This window comes from Cyanistes caeruleus, chromosome 34, assembly GCF_971803275.1.
Source record: "Cyanistes caeruleus chromosome 34, bCyaCae1.hap1.1, whole genome shotgun sequence".
Lineage (NCBI taxonomy): Eukaryota > Metazoa > Chordata > Aves > Passeriformes > Paridae > Cyanistes > Cyanistes caeruleus.
This window is the reverse complement of record NC_141735.1, coordinates 923,077-947,269: the sequence shown is the minus strand read 5'-3', so window position 1 is coordinate 947,269 and position 24,193 is coordinate 923,077. Positions and strand designations below refer to the sequence as shown.

At 61.3% G+C, this 24,193-nt stretch overlaps 2 protein-coding genes across 2 annotated transcripts; both read left to right on the top strand.

Annotated features, from left to right (window-relative positions):
* The first annotated feature begins 3,423 nt into the window (after positions 1–3,423).
* Positions 3,424–15,882, top strand: WAS (WASP actin nucleation promoting factor). Its single transcript, XM_086871021.1, has 12 exons — positions 3,424–3,813; positions 5,193–5,384; positions 5,804–5,890; positions 6,473–6,569; positions 7,786–7,824; positions 8,727–8,765; positions 9,936–10,137; positions 11,487–11,529; positions 12,772–12,925; positions 13,191–13,513; positions 14,167–14,269; positions 15,676–15,882. The coding sequence occupies exons 1-12, from the start codon at positions 3,712–3,714 to the stop codon at positions 15,726–15,728; spliced, it is 1,434 nt and encodes a 477-aa protein (XP_086727147.1). The 5' UTR covers positions 3,424–3,711; the 3' UTR covers positions 15,729–15,882.
* Positions 15,883–16,276: 394 nt separating this feature from the next.
* SUV39H1 (SUV39H1 histone lysine methyltransferase) lies at positions 16,277–23,973 on the top strand. The gene is made up of 6 exons (XM_086871031.1): positions 16,277–16,446; positions 17,242–17,387; positions 19,115–19,777; positions 21,102–21,248; positions 22,544–22,673; positions 23,799–23,973. The coding sequence occupies exons 1-6, from the start codon at positions 16,428–16,430 to the stop codon at positions 23,936–23,938; spliced, it is 1,245 nt and encodes a 414-aa protein (XP_086727157.1). The 5' UTR covers positions 16,277–16,427; the 3' UTR covers positions 23,939–23,973.
* The last annotated feature ends 220 nt before the right edge of the window (positions 23,974–24,193 follow it).

Sequence of the window (24,193 nt, the reverse complement as noted above, 5' to 3'; positions counted from 1 at the left end):
TGGACTGGGAGGGGGCTGGTGGCTCCCAGTATGAACTGGGATGGACTGGGAGGGGTTTGGGGGCTCCCAGTATGGACTGGGATGGACTGGGAGGGGGCTGGGGGCTCCCAGTATGGACTGGGAGGGGGCTGGGGGCTCCCAGTATGGACTGGGAGGGAGCTGGGGGCTCCCAGTATGAACTGGGAGGGGGCTGGGGACTCCCAGTATGGACTGGGAGGGGGCTGGGGGCTCCCAGTATGGACTGGGAATGAAATGGAGGCTCCCAGTATGAACTGGGATGGACTGGGAGGGGTTTGGGGGCTCCCAGTATGAACTGGGATGGACTGGGAGGGGTTTGGGGGCTCCCAGTATGGACTGGGATGGACTGGGAGGGGTTTGGGGGCTCCCAGTATGGACTGGGAGGGGGCTGGGGGCTCCCAGTATGGACTGGGATGGACTGGGAGGGGTTTGGGGGCTTCCAGTATGGACTGGGATGGACTGGGATGGGGCTGGGGGCTCCCAGTATGGACTGGGATGGACTGGGAGGGGGCTGGGGGCTCCCAGTATGGACTGGGATGGACTGGGAGGGGGCTGGGGGCTCCCAGTACAGACTGGGATGGACTGGGAGGGGGCTGGGGGCTCCCAGTATGAACTGGGAGGGGGCTGGGGGCTCCCAGTATGAACTGGGAGGGGGCTGGGGGCTCCCAGTATGAACTGGGAGGGGGCTGGGGGCTCCCAGTATGAACTGGGACGGACTGGGAGGGGTTTGGGGGCTCCCAGTATGGACTGGGAGGGGTTTGGGGGCTCCCAGTATGGACTGGGATGGACTGGGAGGGGTTTGGGGGCTCCCAGTATGGACTGGGAAGGCATTTATCATTCCCAGTATGGACTGGGGAGTTCCCAGTATGAACTGGGAAGGGTTTTGGGGGCTCCCAGTTTGAACTGGGAAGGGATTTCTCGTTCCCAGTATGGACTGGGGAGTTCCCAGTATGAACTGGGAGGGTGTGGGCAGGGGTGGGGCCGGGACTGGGATTTCCCCAGTGTTCCCAGTTTGGCTCCTGTTGCTGGCTGAGGGCGCTCCCAGTTCCCCAAGTTCCCCTCCCCAGTTCCCCCAGTTCCCCCAGTTCCCCTCCCCAGTGTCCCCCAGTCCATCCCAGTTCCCCTCCCCAGTGTCCCCCAGTCCATCCCAGTTCCCCCAGTTCCCCCAGTTCCCCTCCCCAGTGTCCCCCCAGTCCCTCCCAGTTCCCCCAGTTCCCCTCCCCAGTCCCTCCCAGTCCCTCCCAGTGCCCTCAGTGCCCTCCCAGTCCCTCCCAGTACCCCCAGTTCCTTTTCCCAGTCCCTCCCAGTAACCCCCAGTACCTCCCAGCCCCTCCCAGAGCCCCCCAGTCCATCCCAGTTCCCCCAGTTCCCCTCCCAGTCCCTCCCAGTGCCCTCAGTGCCCTCCCAGTCCCTCCCAGTCCCTCCCAGTACCCCCAGTTCCTTTTCTCAGTCCCTCCCAGTTCACCTCCAGTTCCCCCACTTCCCCTCCCAGTACCCCCAGTCCCTCCCAGTGCCCTCAGTGCCCTCCCAGTTCCCCCAGTTCCCCTCCCAGTCCCTCCCAGTTCCCCTCAATCCCTCCCAGTCCCTCCCAGAGCCCCCCAGTCCATCCCAGTTCCCTCCCAGCACCCCTAGTTCCCTTTCCCAGTCCCTCCCAGTTCCCCCAGTTCCCCTCCCAGCCCCTCCCAGTGCCCCCCAGTCCCTCCCAGCACCCCCAGTTCCCCTCCCAGTCCCTCCCAGTACCCCCAGTCCCTCCCAGTTCCCTCCCAGCACCCCCAGTTCCCTTTCCCAGTCCCTCCCAGTTCCCCCAGTTCCCCTCCCAGCCCCTCCCAGTGCCCCCCAGTCCCTCCCAGCACCCCCAGTTCCCCCAGTTCCCCTCCCAGCACCCCCAGTTCCCTTTCCCAGTCCCTCCCAGTGCCCTTCCAGTGCCCCCCAGTCCCTCCAGTTCCCCCTCCCAGCCCCTCCCAGTGCCCCCCAGTGCCCCCCAGTCCCTCCCAGTTCCCTCCCAGTCCCTCCCAGTCCCCCCAGTTTCCTCCCAGTCCGGAGGTGACGTCCCCACCACCTTTGGGCGCTTCCGCCCGGAAGAGACCTCGGGGCCCCCGGAGCTTTCGGGGCCTTTTGGGGCTTTTTGGGGCTTTTTGGGGCTTTTTGGGGCTTTTTGGGGCTTTTTGGGGCCTTTTGGGGCTTTTTGGGGCTTTTTGGGGCCTTTTGGGGCTTTTTGGGGCTTTTTGGGGTTTTATTTCATTTTTTGGGGTTTTTTTTTGGCTTTTTTGGGTTTAATTTGGTTTTTTTTGGGTTATTTTAATTTTTTTTTTTATTTTTTTGGGCTTTTTTGGGTTTTTATTTTGGGTTTTTTTCAGGGTTTTTTTTTTATTATTTTTTTGGGGTTTCTTTTGTATTTTCTTGGTATTTCTTTAGTTTTTTTGGGTATTTCTGGTGTTTTTTGGGATTTTTTTGGGGGGGCTTTTTGGGGTTTAGTTTTTTGGGGATTTTTGGGGCTTTTTTTGGTATTTTTTTGTATTTTCTTGGGGTTCTTTTTAGATTTTTTGGGGGTTTTTTAATATTTTTTTGTGTTTTTTGTGGGTTTTTTTAGGAGTATTTTTTGGTTATTTTTTGGTATTTTTGGGCCTTTTTTTGGGCTTTTTTTGGGCATTTTTTTAGGTATTTTTGAGGTTTTCTTTATTTTTTGGGGATTTTTTGGGATATTTTTGGGGGGTTTTTTGTATTTTTTGGGGATTTTTGGGGGGATATTTTTTTTATTTTTTTAAGATTTTTTTGGGATTTTTTGGGGTTTTTTTGGTATTTTTTGGGTTTTTTGGGGGATTTTTTTGGGGTATTTTTGGGATTTTTTTGTGATTTTTTGGGGGATTTTTTTTGGGTATTTTTGGCATTTTTTTGGGATTTTTTTTGGATTTTTTAAAGATTTTTTTAAGATTTTTTTGGGGGATTTTTGGGTTTTTTTGGTATTTGGGTTTTTTAGGGATTTTTTTTGGGTATTTTTGGGATTTTTTTAGGATTTTTTAAAGATTTTTGGGGGATTTTTTGGTATTTTTTGGTATTTTTGGGGGTATTTTTGGGGGGATTTTTTTTGGTATTTTTGGGATTTTTTTGGGATTTTTTTGGGATTTTTTTGGGATTTTTTTGGGGATTTTTTTGGGTATTTTTGGGATTTTTTGGGGATTTTTTTAAGTTTTTTTAAAGATTTTTTTAAGATTTTTTGGGCTTTTTTTGGGTTTTTTTTGTATTTTTTCGTTTTTTTGGGGGGGATTTTTTTCTGGATTTTTTTGGGTTTTTTTGGTATTTTTGGCATTTTTTTGGGATTTTTTTTGGATTTTTTAAAGATTTTTTTAAGATTTTTTTGGGGGATTTTTGGGTTTTTTTGGTATTTGGGTTTTTTAGGGATTTTTTTTGGGTATTTTTGGGATTTTTTTAGGATTTTTTAAAGATTTTTGGGGGATTTTTTGGTATTTTTGGGGGGATTTTTGGGGGGATTTTTTTTGGTATTTTTGGGATTTTTTTGGGATTTTTTTGGGATTTTTAAAGATTTTTTAAAATTTTTTCTAAGATTTTTTTTGGGATTTTTTTGGGGTTTTTTTTTGTATTTTTTGGGTTTTTTTGTTGGGATTTTTTTCTGGATTTTTTTGGGGTTTTTTTTTGAGGTTTCCAGGGATTTTTGGGGACCCCCTGGAATTGGGGATGAGCCGGGGGGGGCGGCAGGGGGGGGACAACGTCCCCTCGGAGCTGCTGGAGCAGCAGGAGAACCTGAGGGTCTTCGAGCTGCTGGGCAGGAAATGCGTGGTGAGCAACTGGGGGGACTGGGGGGACTGGGGGGGACTGGGGGGGACTGGGAGGGACTGGGAGGGGTTTGGGGGGGACTGGGAGGGGTTTGGGGGGGACTGGGATGGACTGGGGGGGACTGGGGGGGACTGGGGGGGACTGGGAGGGTTTGGGGGGGACTGGGGGGAACTGGGGGGAAACTGGGGGGAAACTGGGGGGGACTGGGGGAACTGGGGGGGACTGGGGGGAACTGGGGGGCACTGGGAGGGACTGGGGGGGACTGGGGGGAAAGTGGGGGGAACTGGGGGGAAACTGGGGGGCACTGGGGGGGACTGAGGGGGCTTGGGGGGACTGGGAGGGAACTGTGAGGGACTGGGAGGGAACTGGGAGGGACTGGGAGGGGAACTGGGGGGGGCTGGGGGGCACTGGGAGGGACTGGGAGGGACTGGGGGGAAACTCGGGGGCACTGGGGGGGACTGGGGGGGACTGGGGGGAAACTCGGGGGCACTGGGGGGGACTGGGGGGGACTGGGATGGACTGGGGGGGACTGGGGGGGGCTTGGGGGGGACTGGGGGGGACTGGGATGGACTGGGATGGAACTGGGGGGGACTGGGGGGAAACTGGGGGGGACTGGGATGGACTGGGATGGAACTGGGGGGGACTGGGGGGAAACTGGGGGGGACTGGGAGGGACTGGGGGGACTGGGGGGACTGGGACAGGGACTGGGGGGGACTGGGACAGGGACTGGGGGGGACTGGGGGGGCACTGGGGGGGACTGGGGGGGCACTGGGGGGGACTGGGGGGGACTGGGAGGGAACTGGGGGGGACTGGGATGGACTGGGATGGAACTGGGAGGGACTGGGGGGGACTGGGAGGGACTGGGGGGCACTGGGAGGGACTGGGGGAGAACTGGGGGGGACTGGGGGGGACTGGGGGGAACTGGGGGGGAAACTGGGGGGGACTGGGGGGGACTGGGAGGGAACTGGGGGGGACTGAGGGGGGACTGGGGGGGACTGGGGAGGGAGTGAGAGGGGACTGGGGGGACTGGGAGACACTGGGAGGGGACTGGGAGGGACTGGGATAGATTTTGGGGTCCCCAGGATGGATTTTGGGGCAATCTTGGGGGATTTCGGAATCTCTGGGCTGGATTTTGGGGTCCCCGGGATGGATTTTGGGGTCCCCGGGATGGATTTTGGGGTCCCCGGGATGGATTTTGGGGTCCCCGGGATGGATTTTGGGGCAATCTCGGGGGATTTTGGGGTCCCCAGGATGGATTTTGGGGCAATCTCGGGGGATTTTGGGATCTCCAGGATGGATTTTTGGGGTCCCCAGGATGGATTTTGGGATCTCTGGGCTGGATTTTGGGGTGCCGGGGGTCCCACCCCTCCCTGTCCCCACAGACCCTGGTGACAGCCGTGGTCCAGCTGCTGGTGGCCGAGCCCGGGGGGGTCCCCGGGGGGGTCCCCGGGGGGGTCCCGGGGGGTCCCGGGGGGGTCCCGGGGGGCTCCTGGAGCCTTCGGGGCTGCGGCGTCGCCTGCCTGGTGCGGGACAGCCCCCGGCGCTCCTACTTCATCCGCATCTTCCGCCTGCCCGTGAGTTCCGGGGGATCCCCAAAATTTGGGGAGGGGTCCCCTAAACCTGGAGGGTCCCCAAAATCCTGGGGGGGGTCCCAAAAACTCAGGGGGGTGGGTCCAGGACAGCCCCCGCTGCTTCCGTTTCATTTTCTCATTTGAGGAAAGTCCCAAATTCTGGGGGGGATCCCCCAAAATTTTGGGAGGGGGTCCTAAAAATTGGGGGGGGGTCCCTAAATCCTGCGGGGGGTCCCCAAATCCAAGTGGGGACCCCCAAAATCTGGAGAAGTCCCCAAAATCTTGGGGGAATCCCCAAAAACCCAGGATGGGGGGAGGGGGTTGGGGTTGGGGGAGGGGTTTGGGGTTGGGGGAGGGGTTTTTGGGGGGTCCTGGGAGGTTTTTGGGGGGTCCCTGACCCCAAATCCCCCCCTCCCCCCCAGGCCGGGGAGCTCTGGTGGGAGCAGGAGCTGCAGGGGGGGATGGGCTACAAGACCCCCACCCCCTTTTTCCACACCTTCGTCAGCCACGTGAGTGGGCGGGGCTGGGGGCGTGGCCATGGGGGCGTGGGCGGGGCCTGTTTTGGGTGGGCGTGGTTCAATCGAGTGGGTGTGGCCAGAGAGAATGGGTGTGGCCACTTTATGTGGGTGTGGCCTGTGCTTGGTGCATAACCATATAAGGGAATGGGTGTGGCAGTGGGCGTGGCCTTTGCTAATCAGGGCGTGATCATATAAGAGAATGGGTGTGGCAGTGGGCGTGGCCATTGGTAATAGGGTATAACCATATAAGGGAATGGGTGTGGCAGTGGGTGTGGCCTTTGCTAAGCAGGGCATGGCCATATAAGGGAATGGGTGTGGCAGTGGGTGTGGCCTTTGTTAATCAGGACATGGCCATATAAGGGAATGGGTGTGACAGTGGGCGCGGCCTCTTAATCAAGGCATAACCATATAAGGGAAAATGGGCGTGGTGATAATGGGTGGGGCAATTCCATATAAGGCAAAGTGGGCGTGGCAACCATAAATGGGTGTGGCATTGCCATACGTGGCAAAGTGGGTGTGGTTTGGGCAAGTGGGCGTGGCCTGGCTGCCCACGGCCGCTCCTGATTGGCTCAGGAGGGGTGGGCGGGGCTGAACTTTGCGTCCGAGGCCGAGGCGGCGACGTTCGAGGGGCGCGTCCAGGAGCGGCTGCGGCGGCGACAGCAGCGGGGGGGTGAGAGACCCCTCCCCAAAATACACCTGGGACCCCCCAGAACGCACCTGGGACCCCCCAAAATGCACCTGGGACCCCCAAAAATGGACTTGGGACCCCCAAAAATGGACTTGGGACCCCCAAAATGCACCTGGGACCCCCAGAAATGGACCTGGGACCCCCAGAAATGCACCTGAGAACCCCCAAAATGCACCTGGGACCCCCAAAATGCACCTGGGACCCCCAAAAATGGACCTGGGCCCTCCCAAAGTCACCTGGGACCCCCCAAAATGCACCTGGGACCCCCCAAAATGCACCTGGAACCCCCAAAGTCACCTGGGAACCCCCAAAACGCACCTGGGAACCCCAAAAATGCAGCTGGGAACCCCCAAAATGCACCTGGGATCCCCCAAAGTCACCTGGGACCCCTAAAATGCACCTGGGAACCCCCAAAATGCACCGGGGACCCCCAAAATGCACCTGGGACCCCCCAAAAGTCACCTGGGAACCCTAAAATGGAGCTGGGACCCACAAAAATGCACCTGGGACCCCCAAAACGCACCTGGGACCCCTAAAAATGGACCTGGGACCCCCAAAATGAACCTGGGAACCCCAAAAATGCACCTGGGACCCCCAGAAATGCACCTGGGACCCCCAGAAATGCACCGGGGACCCCCAAAAGTCACCTGGGACCCCCAAAAATGGACTTGGGCCCTCCCAAAGTCACCTGGGACCCCCCAAAAGTCACCTGGGAACCCCCAAAATGCACCTGGGACCCCCCAAAATGCACCTGGGACCCCCAAAAATGGACTTGGGCCCTCCCAAAGTCACCTGGGACCCCCCAAAAGTCACCTGGGAACCCCAAAATGCACCTGGGACCCCCTAAAGTCACCTGGGATCCCCAGAAATGCACCTGAGAACACCCAAAATGCACCTGGGACCCCCAGAAATGCACCTGGGACCCCCAAAATGCACCTGGGACCCCCCAAAGTCACCTGGGACCCCCCAAAAGTCACCTGGGAACCTCAAAAATGGGCATTGGGAACCCTAAAATGCACCTGGGACCCCCAAAATGAACCTGGGAATCCCCAAAATGGACCTGGGACCCCCAAAAATGGACATTGGGAACCCCAAAATCCACCGGGAATCCCCCAAAAAATCCTTTGGGGACCCCAAAATCTCCCCCAGCCCCTCCCCCACTGACCCCTCCCCCCACTTTTCTCCCCTCCCCCCACAGAGAAGCAGCTGCTGCCCCCTCCCCCACCCCCCGGCCAGGGTGAGTCCTGAACCCCCCCAAATTTTGGGGGATTTTGGGGTCACTGGGTGGTCACTGGGGGGATTTTGGGGTCACTGGGGGGATTTTGGGGTCACTGGGGGGGATTTTGGGGGAAATTTTGGGGTCTCTGGGGGGATTTTGGGGGGTTTTGGAGTAATTTTGAGCTCCCTGGGGAGAATTTTGGGGTCTCTGGGCGGGATTTTGGGGTCTTTGGGGAATTTTGGGGTCACTGGGGGGGATTTTGGGGGAAATTTTGGGGTCTCTGGGGGGATTTTGGGGGGATTTGGGGGAATTTTGAGTTCCCTGGGGAGAATTTTGGGGTCTCTGGGGGGAATTTTGGGGTCACTGGGGGGGATTTTGGGGTCTTTGGGGAATTTTGGGGTCACTGGGGGGATTTGGGGGGATTTTGGGGTCCCTGGGGGGGATTTTGGGGTCTCTGGGGGGGATTTTGGGGTCACTGGGGGGGATTTGGGGAATTTTGGGGTCACTGGGGGGGATTTGGGGGAATTTTGGGGTCACTGGGGGGAATTTTGGGGTCACTGGGGGGATTTGGGGGGATTTTGGGGTCACTGGGGGGGATTTTGGGGTCTCTGGGGGGGATTTTGGGGTCACTGGGGGGGATTTTGGCGTCTTTGGGGAATTTTGGGGTCACTGGGGGGGATTTGGGGGAGATTTTGGGGTCACTGGGGGGGATTTTGGGGTCACTGGGGGGGATTTGGGGAATTTTGGGGTCACTGGGGGGGATTTTGGGGTCACTGGGGGGGATTTGGGGAATTTTGGGGTCACTGGGGGGGATTTTGGAGGGGATTTTGGGGTCTCTGGGGGGATTTTGGGGTCTTTGGGGAATTTTGGGGTCACTGGGGGGGTCCCCACCCCCCCTGACCCTCCCTGTGCCCCCCCAGAGCGTCGGGGGAGCCTCCCCAGGACCCCCAACCCTGATGGTGAGTGGGGGAGGGGTCCTGCCCCATTTTGGGGGGGCTTGGGAGGGTCCCAGGAAGGAATTTGGGGCGATTTTGGGGCTCTTTGGGGGGATTTTGGGGTCTCTGGGGTTAATTTTGGGGTCTCGGTGGAATTTTGGGGTCTCTGGGGAGGTTTTGGGGTTTCTGGGGGGAATTTTGGGGCTCTTTTGGGGAATTTTGGTGTTTCTGGGGCGATTTTGGGGTCTCTGGGGGGGATTTTTGGCTCTCGGGGGGATTTTGGGGTGATTTTGGGGCTCTTTGGGGTAATTTTGGGGTCTCTGGGGAGGTTTTGGGGTCTCTGGGAGGATTTTGGGGTCTCTGGGGGGGAATTTTGGGGCTCTTTGGGGCAATTTTGGGGTTTCTGGGGGGAATTTTGGGCTCTCTGGGGGCATTTTGGGGTCTCTGGGAGGATTTTGGGGTCTCTGGGGGCATTTTGGGGTCTCTGGGGGGGAATTTTGGGGTCTCTGGGGCAATTTTGGGCTCTCTGGGGGCATTTTGGGGTCTCTGGGGGCATTTTGGGGTCTCTGGGAGGATTTTGGGGTCTCTGGGGGGAATTTTGGGGTCTCTGGGGGCATTTTGGGGTTTTTGGGGGGGATTTTGGGGGGATTTTGGGGTCTCTGGGAGGATTTTGGTGCTCTTTGGGGCAATTTTGGGGTCTCTGGGGAGATTTTGGGGTCTCTGGGAGGATTTTGGGCTCTCTGGGGGAATTTTGGGGCTCTTTGGGGAGGTTTTGGGGTTTCTGGGTGAGGATTTTGGGGCTCTGGGGTAATTTTGGGCTCTCTGGGGGCATTTTGGGGTCTCTGGGGGGGAATTTTGGGCTCTCTGGGAGGATTTTGGGGTCTCTGGGGTAATTTTGGGGTCTCTGGGGAGGTTTTGGGGTCTCTGGGGGGGGAATTTTGGGGCTCTTCGGGGCAATTTTGGGGTTTCTGGGGGGGATTTTGGGGGGATTTTGGGGTCTCTGGGGGGGAATTTTGGGCTCTCTGGGGGCATTTTGGGGTCTCTGGGGTAATTTTGGGGTCTCTGGGAGGATTTTGGGGCTCTTTGGGGCAATTTTGGGGCTCTCTGAGAAGATTTTGTGTCTCTTTGTGGGAATTCCGTGACTCTGCCCCACAATTGGGGAGGGGTCCCATAACAATTTCCCCCCCCCCCCAGGCCCCCCAATTCCGGCCGTGCCCATCCCCAACCCCGACATCACCCCCAGCCGCTACCGGGGGCTGCCCAACCCCCCCTCGGGCCCCTCCCCCACACCGGGGACCCCCCCCCAGGCCGGAGCCCCCCCCGGGGGGGAGCAGAAAAAGGGGGGGGGGCGCAAGAAAATCTCCAAGGCCGATATTGGGGCCCCCTCCGGCTTCAAGTGGGTCTGGGGGCGCTTTTGGGGGGTCTGGGGGGGATTTTGGGGGGGATTTTGGGGGGTCTGGGGGGGATTTGGGGGGAGTGGGGAGGGGCTGTGGGGTTTTTTTGGGTCTGGGGGGGATTTTGGGAGGTCTGGGGGCACTTTTGGGGGGTCTGGGGGGGATTTTGGGGGGTCTGGGGGGGATTTTGGGGGGTCTGGGGGGGTTTTTGGGGGGGATTTTGGGGGGTCTGGAGGGGATTTGGGGGGAGTGGGGAGGGGCTGTGGGGTTTTTTTTGGGTCTGGGGGGGATTTAGGATTTTTTTGGGAGGTCTGGGGGGGATTTTGGGGGGTCTGGGGGGGGATTTTGGGGGTCTGGGGGGGGATTTGGGGGAGTGGGGAGGGGCTGTGGGATTTTTTTGGGTCTGGGGGGGATTTTGGGAGGTCTGGGGGCACTTTTGGGGGGTCTGGGGGGGATTTTGGGGGGTCTGGGGGGGGAATTGGGGGGAGTGGGGAGGGGCTGTGGGGTTTTTTTTGGGTCTGGGGGGGATTTTGGGAGGTCTGGGGGCACTTTTGGGGGGTCTGGGGGGGATTTTGGGGGGTCTGGGGGGGATTTGGGGGGAGTGGGGAGGGGCTGTGGGGTTTTTTTTTGGGTCTGGGGGGGGTTTAGGGTTTTTTTGGGGGGTCTGGGGGGGATTTTGGGGGGTCTGGGGGGGATTTTGGGGGGTCTGGAGGGGGATTTGGGGGGAGTGGGGAGGGGCTGTGGGGTATTTTTTGGGTCTGGGGGGGGTTTAGGGTTTTTTTGGGGGGTCTGGGGGAGATTTTGGGGGGTCTGGGGGGGGATTTGGGGGGAGTGGGGAGGGGCTGTGGGGTTTTTTTTGGGTCTGGGGGGGGTTTAGGGTTTTTTTGGGGGGTCTGGGGGTGATTTTGGGGGGTCTGGGGGGGATTTTGGGGGGTCTGGAGGGGGATTTGGGGGGAGTGGGGAGGGGCTGTGGGTTATTTTTTGGGTCTGGGGGGGGTTTAGGGTTTTTTTGGGGGTGTCTGGGGGATTTTTAGGGGGTTTTTTAGGGGTCTGGGGGGTTTTTTGGGGGGTCTGGGGGGGTTTTTGGGGTCTGGGGGGGTGTAAGGTGATTTTGGGGGGGGTCTCCAAGGGGTTTGGGGTCTGTGGGGCTGGGGGGTCACAGGGGGGTCACGGGGGGGTCACGGGGGGGTCACAGGGGGGTCACAGGGGGGTCACAGGGGGGTCACAGGGGGGGTCACGGGGGGGTCACAGGGGGGTCACAGGGGGGTCACAGGGGGGTCACAGGGGGGTCACGGGGGGGTTACGGGGGGGTCACGGGGGGGGGTCTCACCTTTCTCTCCCCTCCCCCCAGGCACGTCGGGCACATCGGGTGGGACCCCAGCGGGGGATTCGATGTAGGTGACCCCTCCCCCACTGAGACCCCCCCAGAGTGACCCCAGAGTGACCTGAATGACCCCAGAGTGACCCCAGTGACCCCAGAGTGACCCCAAGGGGTGACAGTGACCCCAGAGTGACCCCAAAGAGTGACCCCAGAGTGACCCAGAGTGACCTGAATGACCCCAGAGTGACCCCAGTGAACCCAGAGTGACCCCATAGAGTGACCCAGAGTGACCCCAGAGTGACCCCAGTAACCTCAGAGTGACCTGAATGACCCCAGAGTGACCCCAGAGAGTGACCCCAAGGGGTGACAGTGACCCCAGAGTGACCCCAAAGAGTGACCCCAGAGTGACCCCAGTGACCCCAGAGTGACCCCAGAGTGACCCCAGAGAGTGACCCGAGTCACCCCAGAGTGACCCCAGAGAGTGACCCAGAGTGACCTGAATGACCCCAGAGTGACCCCAGAGTGACCCCAGAGTGACCCCAGAGTGAGCCAGAGTGACCCCAAGGGGGTGACACTGACCCTGTGGGGTGGCAGTGACCCTGTGGGGTGACAGTGACCCCAAAGGGTGACACTGACCCCAAGGGGGGTTACACTGACCCCAAAGGGTGACCCCTGACCCCCAGGGGGTGACACTGACCCCTGTCCCTGTCCCTGTCCCCAGCTGGCCGCCCTGGACCCGGCCCTGCGGTCACTCTTTGCCCAGGCTGGGGGGGTGACACTGACCCCAAGGGGTGACCCCTGACCCCAAGGGGTGACCCCTGACCCCAAGGGGTGACACTGACCCCATGGAGTGACCCTGTCCCTGTCCCTGTCCCCAGCTGGCCGCCCTGGACCCAGCCCTGTGGTCACTCTTTGCCCAGGCCGGGGGGTGACAGTGACCCCAAGGGGTGACCCCTGACCCCAGGGGGTGACACTGACCCCAGGGGGTGACACTGACCCCTGTCCCTGTCCCCAGCTGGCCGCCCTGGACCCGGCCCTGCGGTCACTCTTTCCCCAGGCCGGGGGGTGACCCTGACCCCAAGGGGTGACCCTGACCCCAAGGGGTGACAGTGACCCCAGGGGGTGACACTGACCCCAAGGGGGTGACACTGACCCCTGTCCCTGTCCCTGTCCCCAGCTGGCCGCCCTGGACCCGGCCCTGCGCTCGCTCTTCGCCCAGGCCGGGGGGTGACCCCAAAGGGTGACCCCTGATCCCAGGGGGTGACACTGACCCCAAGGGGGTGACACTGACCCCTGTCCCTGTCCCTGTCCCCAGCTGGCCGCCCTGGACCCGGCCCTGCGGTCACTCTTCGCCCAGGCCGGGATCAGCGAGCGCCATTTGGCCGACGCCGAAACCTCGCGGCTCATCCACGACTTCATCGAGCGGCGCGGGGGCCTGCAGGCGGTGCGGGAGGAGATGGGACGGCAAGGTGGGACACCTGGGACACCTGGGACACCTGGGGACAGCTGGGGACAGCTGGGACACACCTGGGGACACCTGGGGACAGCTGGGGACACCTGGGGACAGCTGGGGACACACCTGGGACACCTGGGGACACATGGGGACACACCTGGGGACAGCTGGGATGGACCTGGGGGTGTTGAGGGGACCTGGGGGCACCTCCGGGGGTCTCTGTCCCCCCTCCCCCCCCCAGGCCCCCTCTGACCCCTCCCCCTTTCTCTCTCCTCCCCCAGGGCCGCCCCCTCCCCCACCGGGCCGTGGGAGCCCCGCCCCTCCCCCCGCCCCTCCCCCCGCCCCTCCCCCCTCCTCCAGCCGCTCCCGCTCGGGGGTCCCGGCCCCTCCCCCACCTCGCACCGGCCCCGCCCCTCCCCCGGCCCCTCCCCCACCGAGAGGCCCCGCCCCTCCCTCGCGAGGCCCCGCCCCCTCCGGAGCGGCCGCTCCTCCCCCTCCCCCCCCTCCGCCGCCCCCTCCCCTCTCCGGGGGGGCTCCCCCCGCCACCCCCCCGGGCCGGGGGGCGCTGCTGGACCAGATCCGCCAGGGGGTGACGCTCAACAAGGTCTGGGGGGGCAAAAATGGGGAGGGGGACCCCAAAAATGGGGAGGGGGACCCCAAAAATGGGGGGGTGGGGAGCCCAAAAATTGGGGTGGGAGCCAAAAAATGGGGGTGGGGACCCAAAAATTGGGGGGTGGGGGCCCAAAAATTGGGGGAGGGGTTCTAAAAATTGGGTGGGAGCCCAAAAATTGGGGTGGGAGCCAAAAAATGAGAAGGGGACCCCAAAAATGAGGGGAGGGGTCCCAAAAATGGGGGGGGTGGGAGCCAAAAAATGGGTGGGGAGCCAAAAATTGGGGGGTGGGGACCCCAAAAATGGGAGGTGGGAACCCAAAAATGGGAGGGAAGCACAAAAATGGGGGTTGGGGTCCCAAAAATTGAAAGGGGACCCCAAAAAATAGGGGGGGAGACCCCAAAAATGGGGGTGGAGACCCCAAAAATGGGGGGGAGACCCCAAAAATGGGGGGGGAGACCCCAAAAATGGGACCCTCGCGGGGGGGGACCCCAAATAGGGGGGGGTCAGACCCAAAAAATGGAGGGGGGAGGGGAACCCCTTGTGAGGGAGGGGCCAGGAAAGGGGGGGGAGGGTCCTTTTGAGGTGTCTGTGGGGGAGGGGCGGGGGTCTCCAGGTCCTGCCTGACCCCTCCCCCTCCCCCCCAGACCCCTGAGACCCCCGAGGTGGGGGCGGCTCCCGGCGCGGGGGGGCTGGTGGGGGCCCTCATGGACGTGATGCAGAAACGGAGCCGAGTCATCCATTCCTCGGGTGAGACCCCAACCCAAAAACACCCCAAAGACCCCCCAAAAACACCCCAAAGACCCCCCAGAAACACCCCAAAAAAACCCTCCAAAGACCCCCCAAAAAAACCCCAAAGACCCCTCAAAAAACCCTCCAAAGACCCCCCCAAAAACACCCCAAAGACCCCCCAAAAACACCCCAAAGACCCCCCAAAAACACCCCAAAGACCCCCCAGAAACACCCCAAAAAACCCTCAAAGACCCCCCAAAAACACCCCAAAGACCCCCCAAAAACACCCCAAAGAACCCCCAAAAAACCCCAGAAACCCCTCAAAAAAAACCCCCAAAACCCTCCAAAGACCCCCTAAAAAAACCCCAAAGACCCCCTCGAAAACTCCTCAAAAAAACCCCAAAAAACCCCAAAGACCCCCCAAAAAACACGAAAAAACCCGCAAAGACCCCTCAAAAAAACCCCAAAAACCTCTCAAAAAACCCTCAAAAAACCCCCAAAGACCCCTCAAAAAAAACCCCAAAGAAACCCCAAAGACCCCCTCAAAGACCCCTCTAGAAAATCCCCCCAAAAACCCCCAAAGACCCCTCAAAGACCCCCCAAAAAACCGCAAAGACCCCTCAAAAAAACCCCAAAAAAACCCCAAAAACCTCCCAAAAAAAGCCCCAAAAAAACCTCAAAGACCCCTCAAGAAAACCCCAAAAAACCCCTGAAAGACCCCCCAAAAAACCGCAAAGACCCCTCAAAAAAACCCCAAAAAACCCCAAAAAAACCCCAAAAACCCCTCGAAAACAAAACCCAAAAAAACTCCAAAGACCCCTCAAAAAAACCTCAAAAACCCCTCAAGAAAATCCCCCCAAAAACCCCCAAAGACCCCTCAAAGACCCCCCAAAAAACTCCAAAACCCCTCGAAAAAAAACCCAAAAGAACTCCAAAAACCCCTCAAAAAAACCCCAAAAACCCCCAAAGACCCCTCAAAGACCCCCCAAAAAACCCAAAAACCCCTTGAAAAAAACCCCCCCAAAAACCTCTAAAAAAACCCCCAAAAAACCCCCAAAAACCCCTCGAAAAAAACCCCCAAAAACCCCAAAAACCTCTCAAAAAAACCAAAAAAAAACCCCTCGAAAAAAACCCCAAAAAACCCCAAAGACCCCTCAAGAAAACCCCAAAAAACCCCTGAAAGACCCCCCAAAAAACCGCAAAGACCCCTCAAAAAAACCCCAAAAACCCCTCAAAAAACCCCGAAAACCTCTAAAAAAAAACCCCAAAAAACCCCTCAAAAAAACCCAAAAAAACCCCCAAAAACCTCTCAAAAAAACCCCAAAAAACCCCAAAAACCCCAAAAAAACCCCAAAACCCCTCAAAGACCCCCCAAAACCCCCAAATCCCCCCCAAACCCCTTTTTTCCCCCTTTCCCCCCCCAGATGACGGCACGGCCAGCGAGGATGAGGAAGACGATGATGAATGGGACGAGTGAGCCCCTCCCCCACCCCAAGGACGCCCCCAGACCCAAAACGCGACCCCTCCCCCCCCTCCCCGCCCCTCCCCCAACTCGGAGCCGGTGGGGGAGGGGCGCTGCCTTTTCCCCACCCTTGGAATCGCCAAATAAACGCAGGAGCCACGTGACTTAATTAACGCTAATTAATTAATTACCGTTTAATGAGCCCGGCAATTCCCGCGCTTCGGATCCCGGAAAACCGCGGGAAAAATGGGGAAAACCCGGCGGGTTTTGGTGCGCGGGGGCTGCTGGGAGCGATATGCAAATGAGGCAGCGCCGCGGCCAATGGGAGCAGCCCCATTCAATGCAAACTGCGCCGCGGGTACTGCTGGGATCGATATGCAAATGAAGCAGAGCCGCGGCCAATGGCGGGATCAGATATTATGCAAATAAAGCAGCACGGCGACCAATAGAGGGCGGGCGGGAAGCTGTCAGTATGCAAATTAATCACACCACCAACCAATGGGAAGCGCGCATCCAGCTGTCAGTATGCAAATCACCCTCCGGCACAGCCAATGAGCGCCGGGCGCGGGCGGAGGAAGCCCCGCCCCTCGCGCTGCCCCGCGGGCGGAAGCGGCGCCAGGGGAGGTTAAAAAAAAAAAAAAAAAAGGCAAAAAAAGGCGGAAAAAGGCAAAAAAAAAAAAAAAAAAAAAAAAGCGGCGGCGGCGGCGGCTGAAAATGGCGGAAAATTTAAAAGGTGGCGCGAGCGGGGCGGGCCCGAGGGGTCTCCGGGGGGCGTGAGGGGAGCAGCAGGGGCTGGGGGGGGGCTCTGAGGGCGCTTCCCGCGCGCGGCCGTTGGTGCCTGAGGGAAGTGGGGGGGGGGAAAGTGGCGGGAACACGCGTGAGGGGTGAGGAGGGGGAGGGGAGAGCGTGAGGGGGGTGTTGGGGGGGTTTGTGTCCTGTCCCCAAATTTTGCCGCCCCTCAGGGTGTCCCCTCACCCTCCCGCTGTCGTGCTGTCGCGACAGAGCGAGCGGTGCCGGCAGCGCCTGAGGGTGAGGGGGGGTTCTGTGGTGTCAGCGCGGGCCCTCACGGCTTTTTCCCCTTCGTGGTGTCCCTCCTCGGCCAGCCGCTATCGCGACAGAGCGTGTCGGGGGAGGCGGGGGGGCTGACCCCCGCGGTGTGCGCCCTCACCCGCCTTCTGTCGTGCTGTCGCGACAGAGCGAGCGCAGCCGGCAGCGCCTGAGGGTGAGGGGGGGGTTCTGTGGTGTCACCGCCACCCCCCCTCCCCCCCCCCCACCCCGTGTGTCTCCTCACGGACCCGGTATCGCGCTGTCGCGACAGAGAGTGTCTTGGGGGGGGGGACCCTGCGGTGTGCCCCCTCACCCAGTCGCTGTCGTGCTGTCGTGACAGAGCGAGCGGTATCGGCAGCGCCTGAGGGTGGGGGGGGTTCTGTGGTGTCACCGCCCCCCCCCCCCCCCCCCCTCCCCGCAGCCGCTGTCGCGCTGTCGCGACAGAGCCGCGGCGCCCTGAGCTGCCCCGCTGTGCCCGCAGGCTGCTCCGTGTGCTGCCTGTCGCCCTGGTCGCGACTGCAGGAGCTGTGCCGGCTGCAGCGCCTGCGGTGCCGCGCGCTCGGCGTCACCCGCCGCAACCTCGGCCACTTCGAGGTGGAGCTGCTGTGCGACTACCGGAGAGTGCGGGTGAGGGGGGACCCCCCAAACCGGGACAGCCCCTGAGACCGGGACCCCTAAACCGGGACCCCCCAACCGGGACCCCCGGACCGGGAACCCCAAACTGGGACAGTCCCTGAGACCGGGACCCCTGAACCGGGACAGCCCCTGAACCGGGACCCCTAAACCGGGAACCCCAAACTGGGACAGCCCCTGAACCGGGACCCCCAAACCGGGACAGCCCCTGAACCGGGACCCCCAAACCGGGACCCCTAAACCGGGACAGCCCCTGAACCGGGACCCCTAAACCGGGAACCCCAAACTGGGACAGCCCCTGAACCGGGACCCCTAAACCGGGACCCCTAAACCGGGACAGCCCCTGAACCGGGACCCCCCAAACCGGGAACCCCAAACCGGGACAGCCCCTGAGACCGGGACCCCTGAACCGGGACCCCTAAACCGGGACCCCTAAACTGGGACAGCCCCTGAGACCGGGACCCCTAAACCGGGACCCCCAAACTGGGACAGCCCCTGAAACCGGGACCCCCGGACCGGGACCCCAAACCGGGACAGCCCCTGAAACCGGGAACACACCCGGGACCCCTGAACCGGGACCCCCAAACCGGGACCCCCAAACCGGGACAGCCCCTGAAACCGGGAACACACCCGGGACCCCTGAACCGGGACCCCCAAACAGGGACACCCCCTGAGACCAGGACCCCCGGACCAGGGACCCAACTGGGACCCCCAAACGGGGACAGCCCCCGAACCAAGAACCCAACAGGGACCCCTGAACCGGGAAGTGACCCAGGACCCCCATAAGTCCCTGGACATTGGGGTCACTCCAGGACCCCCCCAGACCTCACGAGACCCCCCTTGGATGCCCCCAAACCCCCTGGACTCTTCCCCCCAATTCCTGTGTCCAACCTGCCCCCACACCGGGGTGACCCCTGACCTTGTGCCACCCCTGACCGGTGTCACCCCTGACCCCCCACACTTGGGGTCACCCCTGACCCCCACACCGGTGTCACCCCTGACCTCATGTCCCCCAATCTGGGGTCACCCCTGACCTTGTGCCACCCCTGACTGGGGTCACCCCTGACCCCCCACACTTGGGGTGACCCCTGCCCCCCACACCGGTGTCACCCCTGACCTCATGTCCCCCAATCTGGGGTCACCCCTGACCTTGTGCCACCCCTGACTGGGGTCACCCCTGACCCCCCACACTTGGGGTCACTCCTGACCTTGTGCCACCTCTGACCTTGTGCCACCCCTGACTGGTGTCACCCCTGACCCCCCACACTTGGGGTGACCCCTGACCTTGTGCCACCCCTGACTGGGGTCACCCCTGACCCCCCACATTTGGGGTGACCCCTGACCCCCACACCAGGGTGACCCCTGACCTTGTGCCACCCCTGACCGGTGTCACCCCTGACCCCCCACACTTGGGGTGACCCCTGCCCCCCACACCGGTGTCACCCCTGACCCTCGTGCCCCCCAATCTGGGGTCACCACTGGCCGCTGCCACCCCTGCCCCCCGTCCCCCACACTTGGGGTGACCCCTGACCTTGTGCCACCCCTGACTGGGGTCACCCCTGACCCCCCCCATTTGGGGTGACCCCTGACCCCCACACCAGGGTCACCCATGACCTTGTGCCACCCCTGACCGGTGTCACCCCTGACCTCGTGTCCCCCACACTTGGGGTCACCCCCATCCCCCACACCTACTGTGACCCCCCCACCCCCTCCCCCAACAGGACGAAGAATTCTACCTGGTGAAGTGGCGCGGTTACCCCGCCTCCGCCAACACCTGGGAGCCGCGCCGCAACCTCCGCTGCCGGGGTCTCCTCCAGCAGCTACACCGCGACCTGGCGCGCGCCCCCGGCGCTCCGGTGCGGCCGGGCCCCCGCGGGCTCCCGCCGCGCGCCGTCTCCTACCTGGCGCAGAAAGCCGAGCAGCGCCGGGCGCTGCGGCGCTGGGAGCGTCACCTGAACCGCACGCGCAGCCACCGCGGCCGCATCGCCGTGGAGAACGAGGTGGACCTGCACGGGCCCCCCCGGGATTTCGTCTACGTCAACGAGTACAAGGTGGGCGCGGGCGTGGCGCTGACGCCGGTGGCCGCCGGCTGCGAGTGCCGCGATTGCCTGGCCGAGGCCACGCTGGCCGGGGGCTGCTGCCCGGGCGCGTCGCACAACAGGTTCGCCTACAACGAGGCCGGGCAGGTGAGGATCAGGGCGGGGCTGCCCATCTACGAGTGTAACTCGCGCTGTCGCTGCGGCGCCGACTGTCCCAACCGCGTGGTGCAGCGCGGCATCCGCTACGACCTGTGCATCTTCCGCACCGGCGACGGGCGCGGCTGGGGAGTGCGCACGCTGCAGCGCATCCGCAAGAACTCCTTCGTCATGGAGTACGTGGGGGAGGTGAGTACAGGTGTGTACGGGTGGGTACAGGTGTGTACAGGTGTGTGCAGGTGTGTGCAGGTGTGTGCAGGTGTGTACGGGTGTGTACAGATGTGGTACAGGTGTGACAGGTGTGTACAGGTGTGTCCAGGTGTGTACAGGTGTGATACAGGTGTGATACAGGTGTGATACAGGTGTGTACAGGTGTGTACAGGTGTGTACAGGTGTGACAGGTGTGTCCAGGTGTGTGTAGGGCTGGGGAGTGCGCACGCTGCAGCGCATCCGCAAGAACTCCTTCGTCATGGAGTACGTGGGGGAGGTGAGTACAGGTGTGTACAGGTGTGTGCAGGTGTGACAGGTGTGTACAGGTGTGTACAGGTGTGTACAGGTGTGTGTGGGGCTGGGGAGTGCACACGCTGCAGCGCATCCGCAAGAACTCCTTCGTCATGGAGTACGTGGGGGAGGTGAGTACAGGTGTGTGCAGGTGTGTACAGGTGTGTACAGGTGTGTCCAGGTGTGTGCAGGTGTGTACAGGTGTGTATGGGTGGGTACAGGTGTGTCCAGGTGTGTGTGGGGCTGGGGAGTGCGCACGCTGCAGCGCATCCGCAAGAACTCCTTCCTCATGGAGTACGTGGGGGAGGTGAGTACAGGTGTGTGCAGGTGTGTGCAGGTGTGACAGGTGTGTACAGGTGTGTACAGGTGTGTACAGGTGTGTGTGGGGCTGGGGAGTGCGCACGCTGCAGCGCATCCGCAAGAACTCCTTCGTCATGGAGTACGTGGGGGAGGTGAGTACAGGTGTGTACAGGTGTGTACAGGTGTGTGCAGGTGTGTACAGGTGTGTGCAGGTGTGTGCAGGTGTGTGCAGGTGTGATACAGGTGAGTACAGGTGTGTACAGGTGTGTACAGGTGTGTACAGGTGTGTACAGGTGTGTGCAGGTGTGTGCAGGTGTGTACAGATGTGGTACAGGTGTGACAGGTGTGTACAGGTGTGTCCAGGTGTGTCCAGGTGTGTGCAGGTGTGATACAGGTGTGTACAGGTGTGTACAGGTGTTATACAGGTGTGTGCAGGTGTGTACAGGTGTGTACAGGTGTGATACAGGTGTGATACAGGTGTGTGCAGGTGTGTACAGGTGTGTACAGGTGTGTGCAGGTGTGTGCAGGTGTGTACAGGTGTGTACAGGTGTGATACAGGTGTGATACAGGTGTGATACAGGTGTGCCAGGTGTGCCAGGTGTGTGAGGTGTGCCATGGTTCAGGTGTGTCAGGGTTAAGGTGTGCCAGGTGTGCCCAGCTGTGCCCAGGTGTGCCAGCTGTGCCAGCTGTGCCAGGTGTGCCCCTGTCGCAGATCATCACCTCGGAGGAGGCGGAGCGCCGGGGCCAGGTGTACGACCGGCAGGGCGCCACGTACCTGTTCGACCTGGACTACGTGGAGGACGTTTACACCGTGGACGCCGCCCACTACGGGAACATCTCGCACTTCGTCAACCACAGCGTGAGTGGGGTCACCTGGGCAGGTGTGGGGTCACCTGGGACAGGTGTGGGGTCACCTGGGCAGGTGTGGGGTCACCTGGACAGGTGTGGGGTCACCTGGGTACAGGTGTGGGGTCACCTGAGTACAGGTGTGGGGTCACCTGGGCATGGGTGGGGGTACCTGGGACAGGTGTGGGGTCACCTGGGACAGGTGTGGGGTCACCTGGGCATGGGTGGGGTCACCTGGGACAGGTGTGGGGTCACCTGGGACAGGTGTGGGGTCACCTGGGCAGGTGTGGGGTCACCTGGGCATGGAGGGGTCACCTGGGCAGGTGTGGGGTCACCTGGGACAGGTGTGGGGGTATCTGGGTACAGGTGTGGGGGTACCTGGGCAGGTGTGGGGTCACCTGGGCATGGAGAGGTCACCTGGGCAGGTGTGGGGGTACCTGGGACAGGTGTGGGGTCACCTGGGACAGGTGTGGGGGTACCTGGGCATTGGTGGGGTCACCTGGGCACAGGTGTGGTGTTACCTGGGACAGGTGTGTGGTCACCTGGGCATGGGTGGGGTCACCTGGGCACAGGTGTGGTGTTACCTGGGCACAGTGGGGGTGTGGCTGTACCTCAATTGTGGGTGGAGCTTCAGGCACCTTTCCCCTCAGGTGTGGGCGGGGCTCCCCTGCCAGGTGTGTCTCACCTGTGGGGGTGGGGCTGTGGGCGTGGCTTCAAGGGGCCATGGCTTTGTGTTGGGTGTGGCCCAATGGGGCCGTGGCTTTGTGTTGGGTGTGGCTCTATGGGGGCGTGGCTTTGTGTTGGGTGTGTCTCTATGGGGGCGTGGCTTTGTGTTGGGTGTGGCTCCATGGAGGCGTGGCTTTGTGTTGGGTGTGTCTCTATGGGGGCGTGGCTTTGTGTTGGGTGTGGCTCTATGGGGGCGTGGCTTTGTGTTGGGTGTGGCTCTATGGGGGCGTGGCTTTGTGTTGGGTGTGTCTCTATGGGGGTGTGGCTTTGTGGTGGGTGTGGCTCTATGGAGGCGTGGCTTTGTGTTGGGTGTGGCTACATGGGGGCATGGCTTTGTGTTAGGTGTGTCTCTATGGAGGCGTGGCTTTGTGTTGGGTGTGGCTCCATGGGGGCGTGGCTTTGTGTTGGGTGTGTCTATGGGGGCGTGGCTTCGTGTTGGGCGTGGCCCTATGGGGGCGTGGCTTTGTGTTGGGTGTGGCTCCATGGGGGCGTGGCTTTGTGGTGGGTGTGGCTCAATGGGGCGTGGCTCCATGGGGGCGTGGCTCTCGGAGGTGGGCGTGGCTGACGGGGTGGGCGGGGCAGTGCGACCCCAACCTGCAGGTGTACAACGTGTTCATCGAGAACCTGGACCAGCGGCTGCCGCGCATCGCGCTCTTCGCCACGCGCCCGATCCGCGCCGGGGAGGAGCTCACCTTCGACTACAACATGCACGGTACGGGGACACACCTGGGACACACCTGGGGACAGCTGGGACAGCTGGGGACACACCTGGGACACACCTGGGGACACACCTGGGACACCTGGGGACAGCTGGGACAGCTGGGGACACCTGGGACACACCTGGGGACACACCTGGGGACACCTGGGACAGCTGGGGACAGCTGGGGACACACCTGGGACACACCTGGGACACACCTGGGGACAGCTGGGGACAGCTGGGACACACCTGGGACACACCTGGGGACAGCTGGGGACACCTGGGACAGCTGGGGACACCTGGGGACACCTGGGGACAGCTGGGACACACCTGGGGATACACCTGGGGACACCTGGGGACAGCTGGGACACACCTGGGGATACACCTGGGGACAGCTGGGGACAGCTGGGACACCTGGGGACAGCTGGGACACACCTGGGACAGCTGGGGACAGCTGGGGACAGCTGGGACACACTTGGGACACCTGGGGACACACCTGTACCTGCCACACCATGGGCACCAGTGTCACATCTGGGGGTTTGGGGTCACACCTGGGCTGGTTTGGGGTCACACCTGGGCTGGTTTGGGGTCACACCTGTGACTGTCACACCTGTTGGGGTTTGGGGTCCCACCTGTTGGGGTTTGGGGTCCCACCTGGGGGGTTTGGGGTCACACCTGTTGGGGTTTGGGGTCCCACCTGTGACTGTCAAACCTGGGCTGGTTTGGGGTCCCACCTGGGCTGGTTTGGGGTCCCACCTGGGCTGGTTTGGGGTCCCACCTGGGCTGGTTTGGGGTCACACCTGGGCTGGTTTGGGGTCCCACCTGTGACTGTCACACCTGGGCTGGTTTGGGGTCCCACCTGGGGGGTTTGGGGTCACACCTGGGGGATTTGGGGTCCCACCTGGGGGGTTTGGGTTCACACCTGGGCTGGTTTGGGGTCCCACCTGTGACTGTCCCACCTGTTGGGGTCTGGGGTCCCACCTGTTGGGGTCTGGGGTCCCACCTGTTGGGTCTGGGGTCCCACCTGTTGGGGTCTGGGGTCACACCTGTTGGGTCTGGGGTCCCACCTGTTGGGTCTGGGGTCCCACCTGTTGGGGTCTGGGGTCCCACCTGTGACCCCCCCCCCCCCCGTTGCCGCAGTGGACCCGGTGGACGCCGAGAGCAGCCGCATGGACTCCAACTTTGGGCTGGTGGGGGGGTCCCTGGGGGGCTCCCCCCGCGCCCGCGGCCGCATCGAGTGCAAGTGCGGGGCGGCCTCGTGCCGCAAATTCCTGTTCTGAAACACCTGGGCCACACCTGGGCCACACCCAGCGCACACCTGGGCCCCGCCTGCGCCGCCGCCGCCGGGAACGGGGACGGGGCTGGGGAGGGGGCTGGGGGGGTCCTGAGGGGTTTGGGGAGGGGTCTGAGGGGTTTGGGGGGGGTCCTGAGGGGTTTGGGGAGGGGTCTGAGGCGTTTGGGGGGGTCCTGAGGGGTTTGGGGAGGGGTCTAAGGGGTCTGAGGGGTTTGGGGAGGGGTCTGGGGGGGTCCTGAGG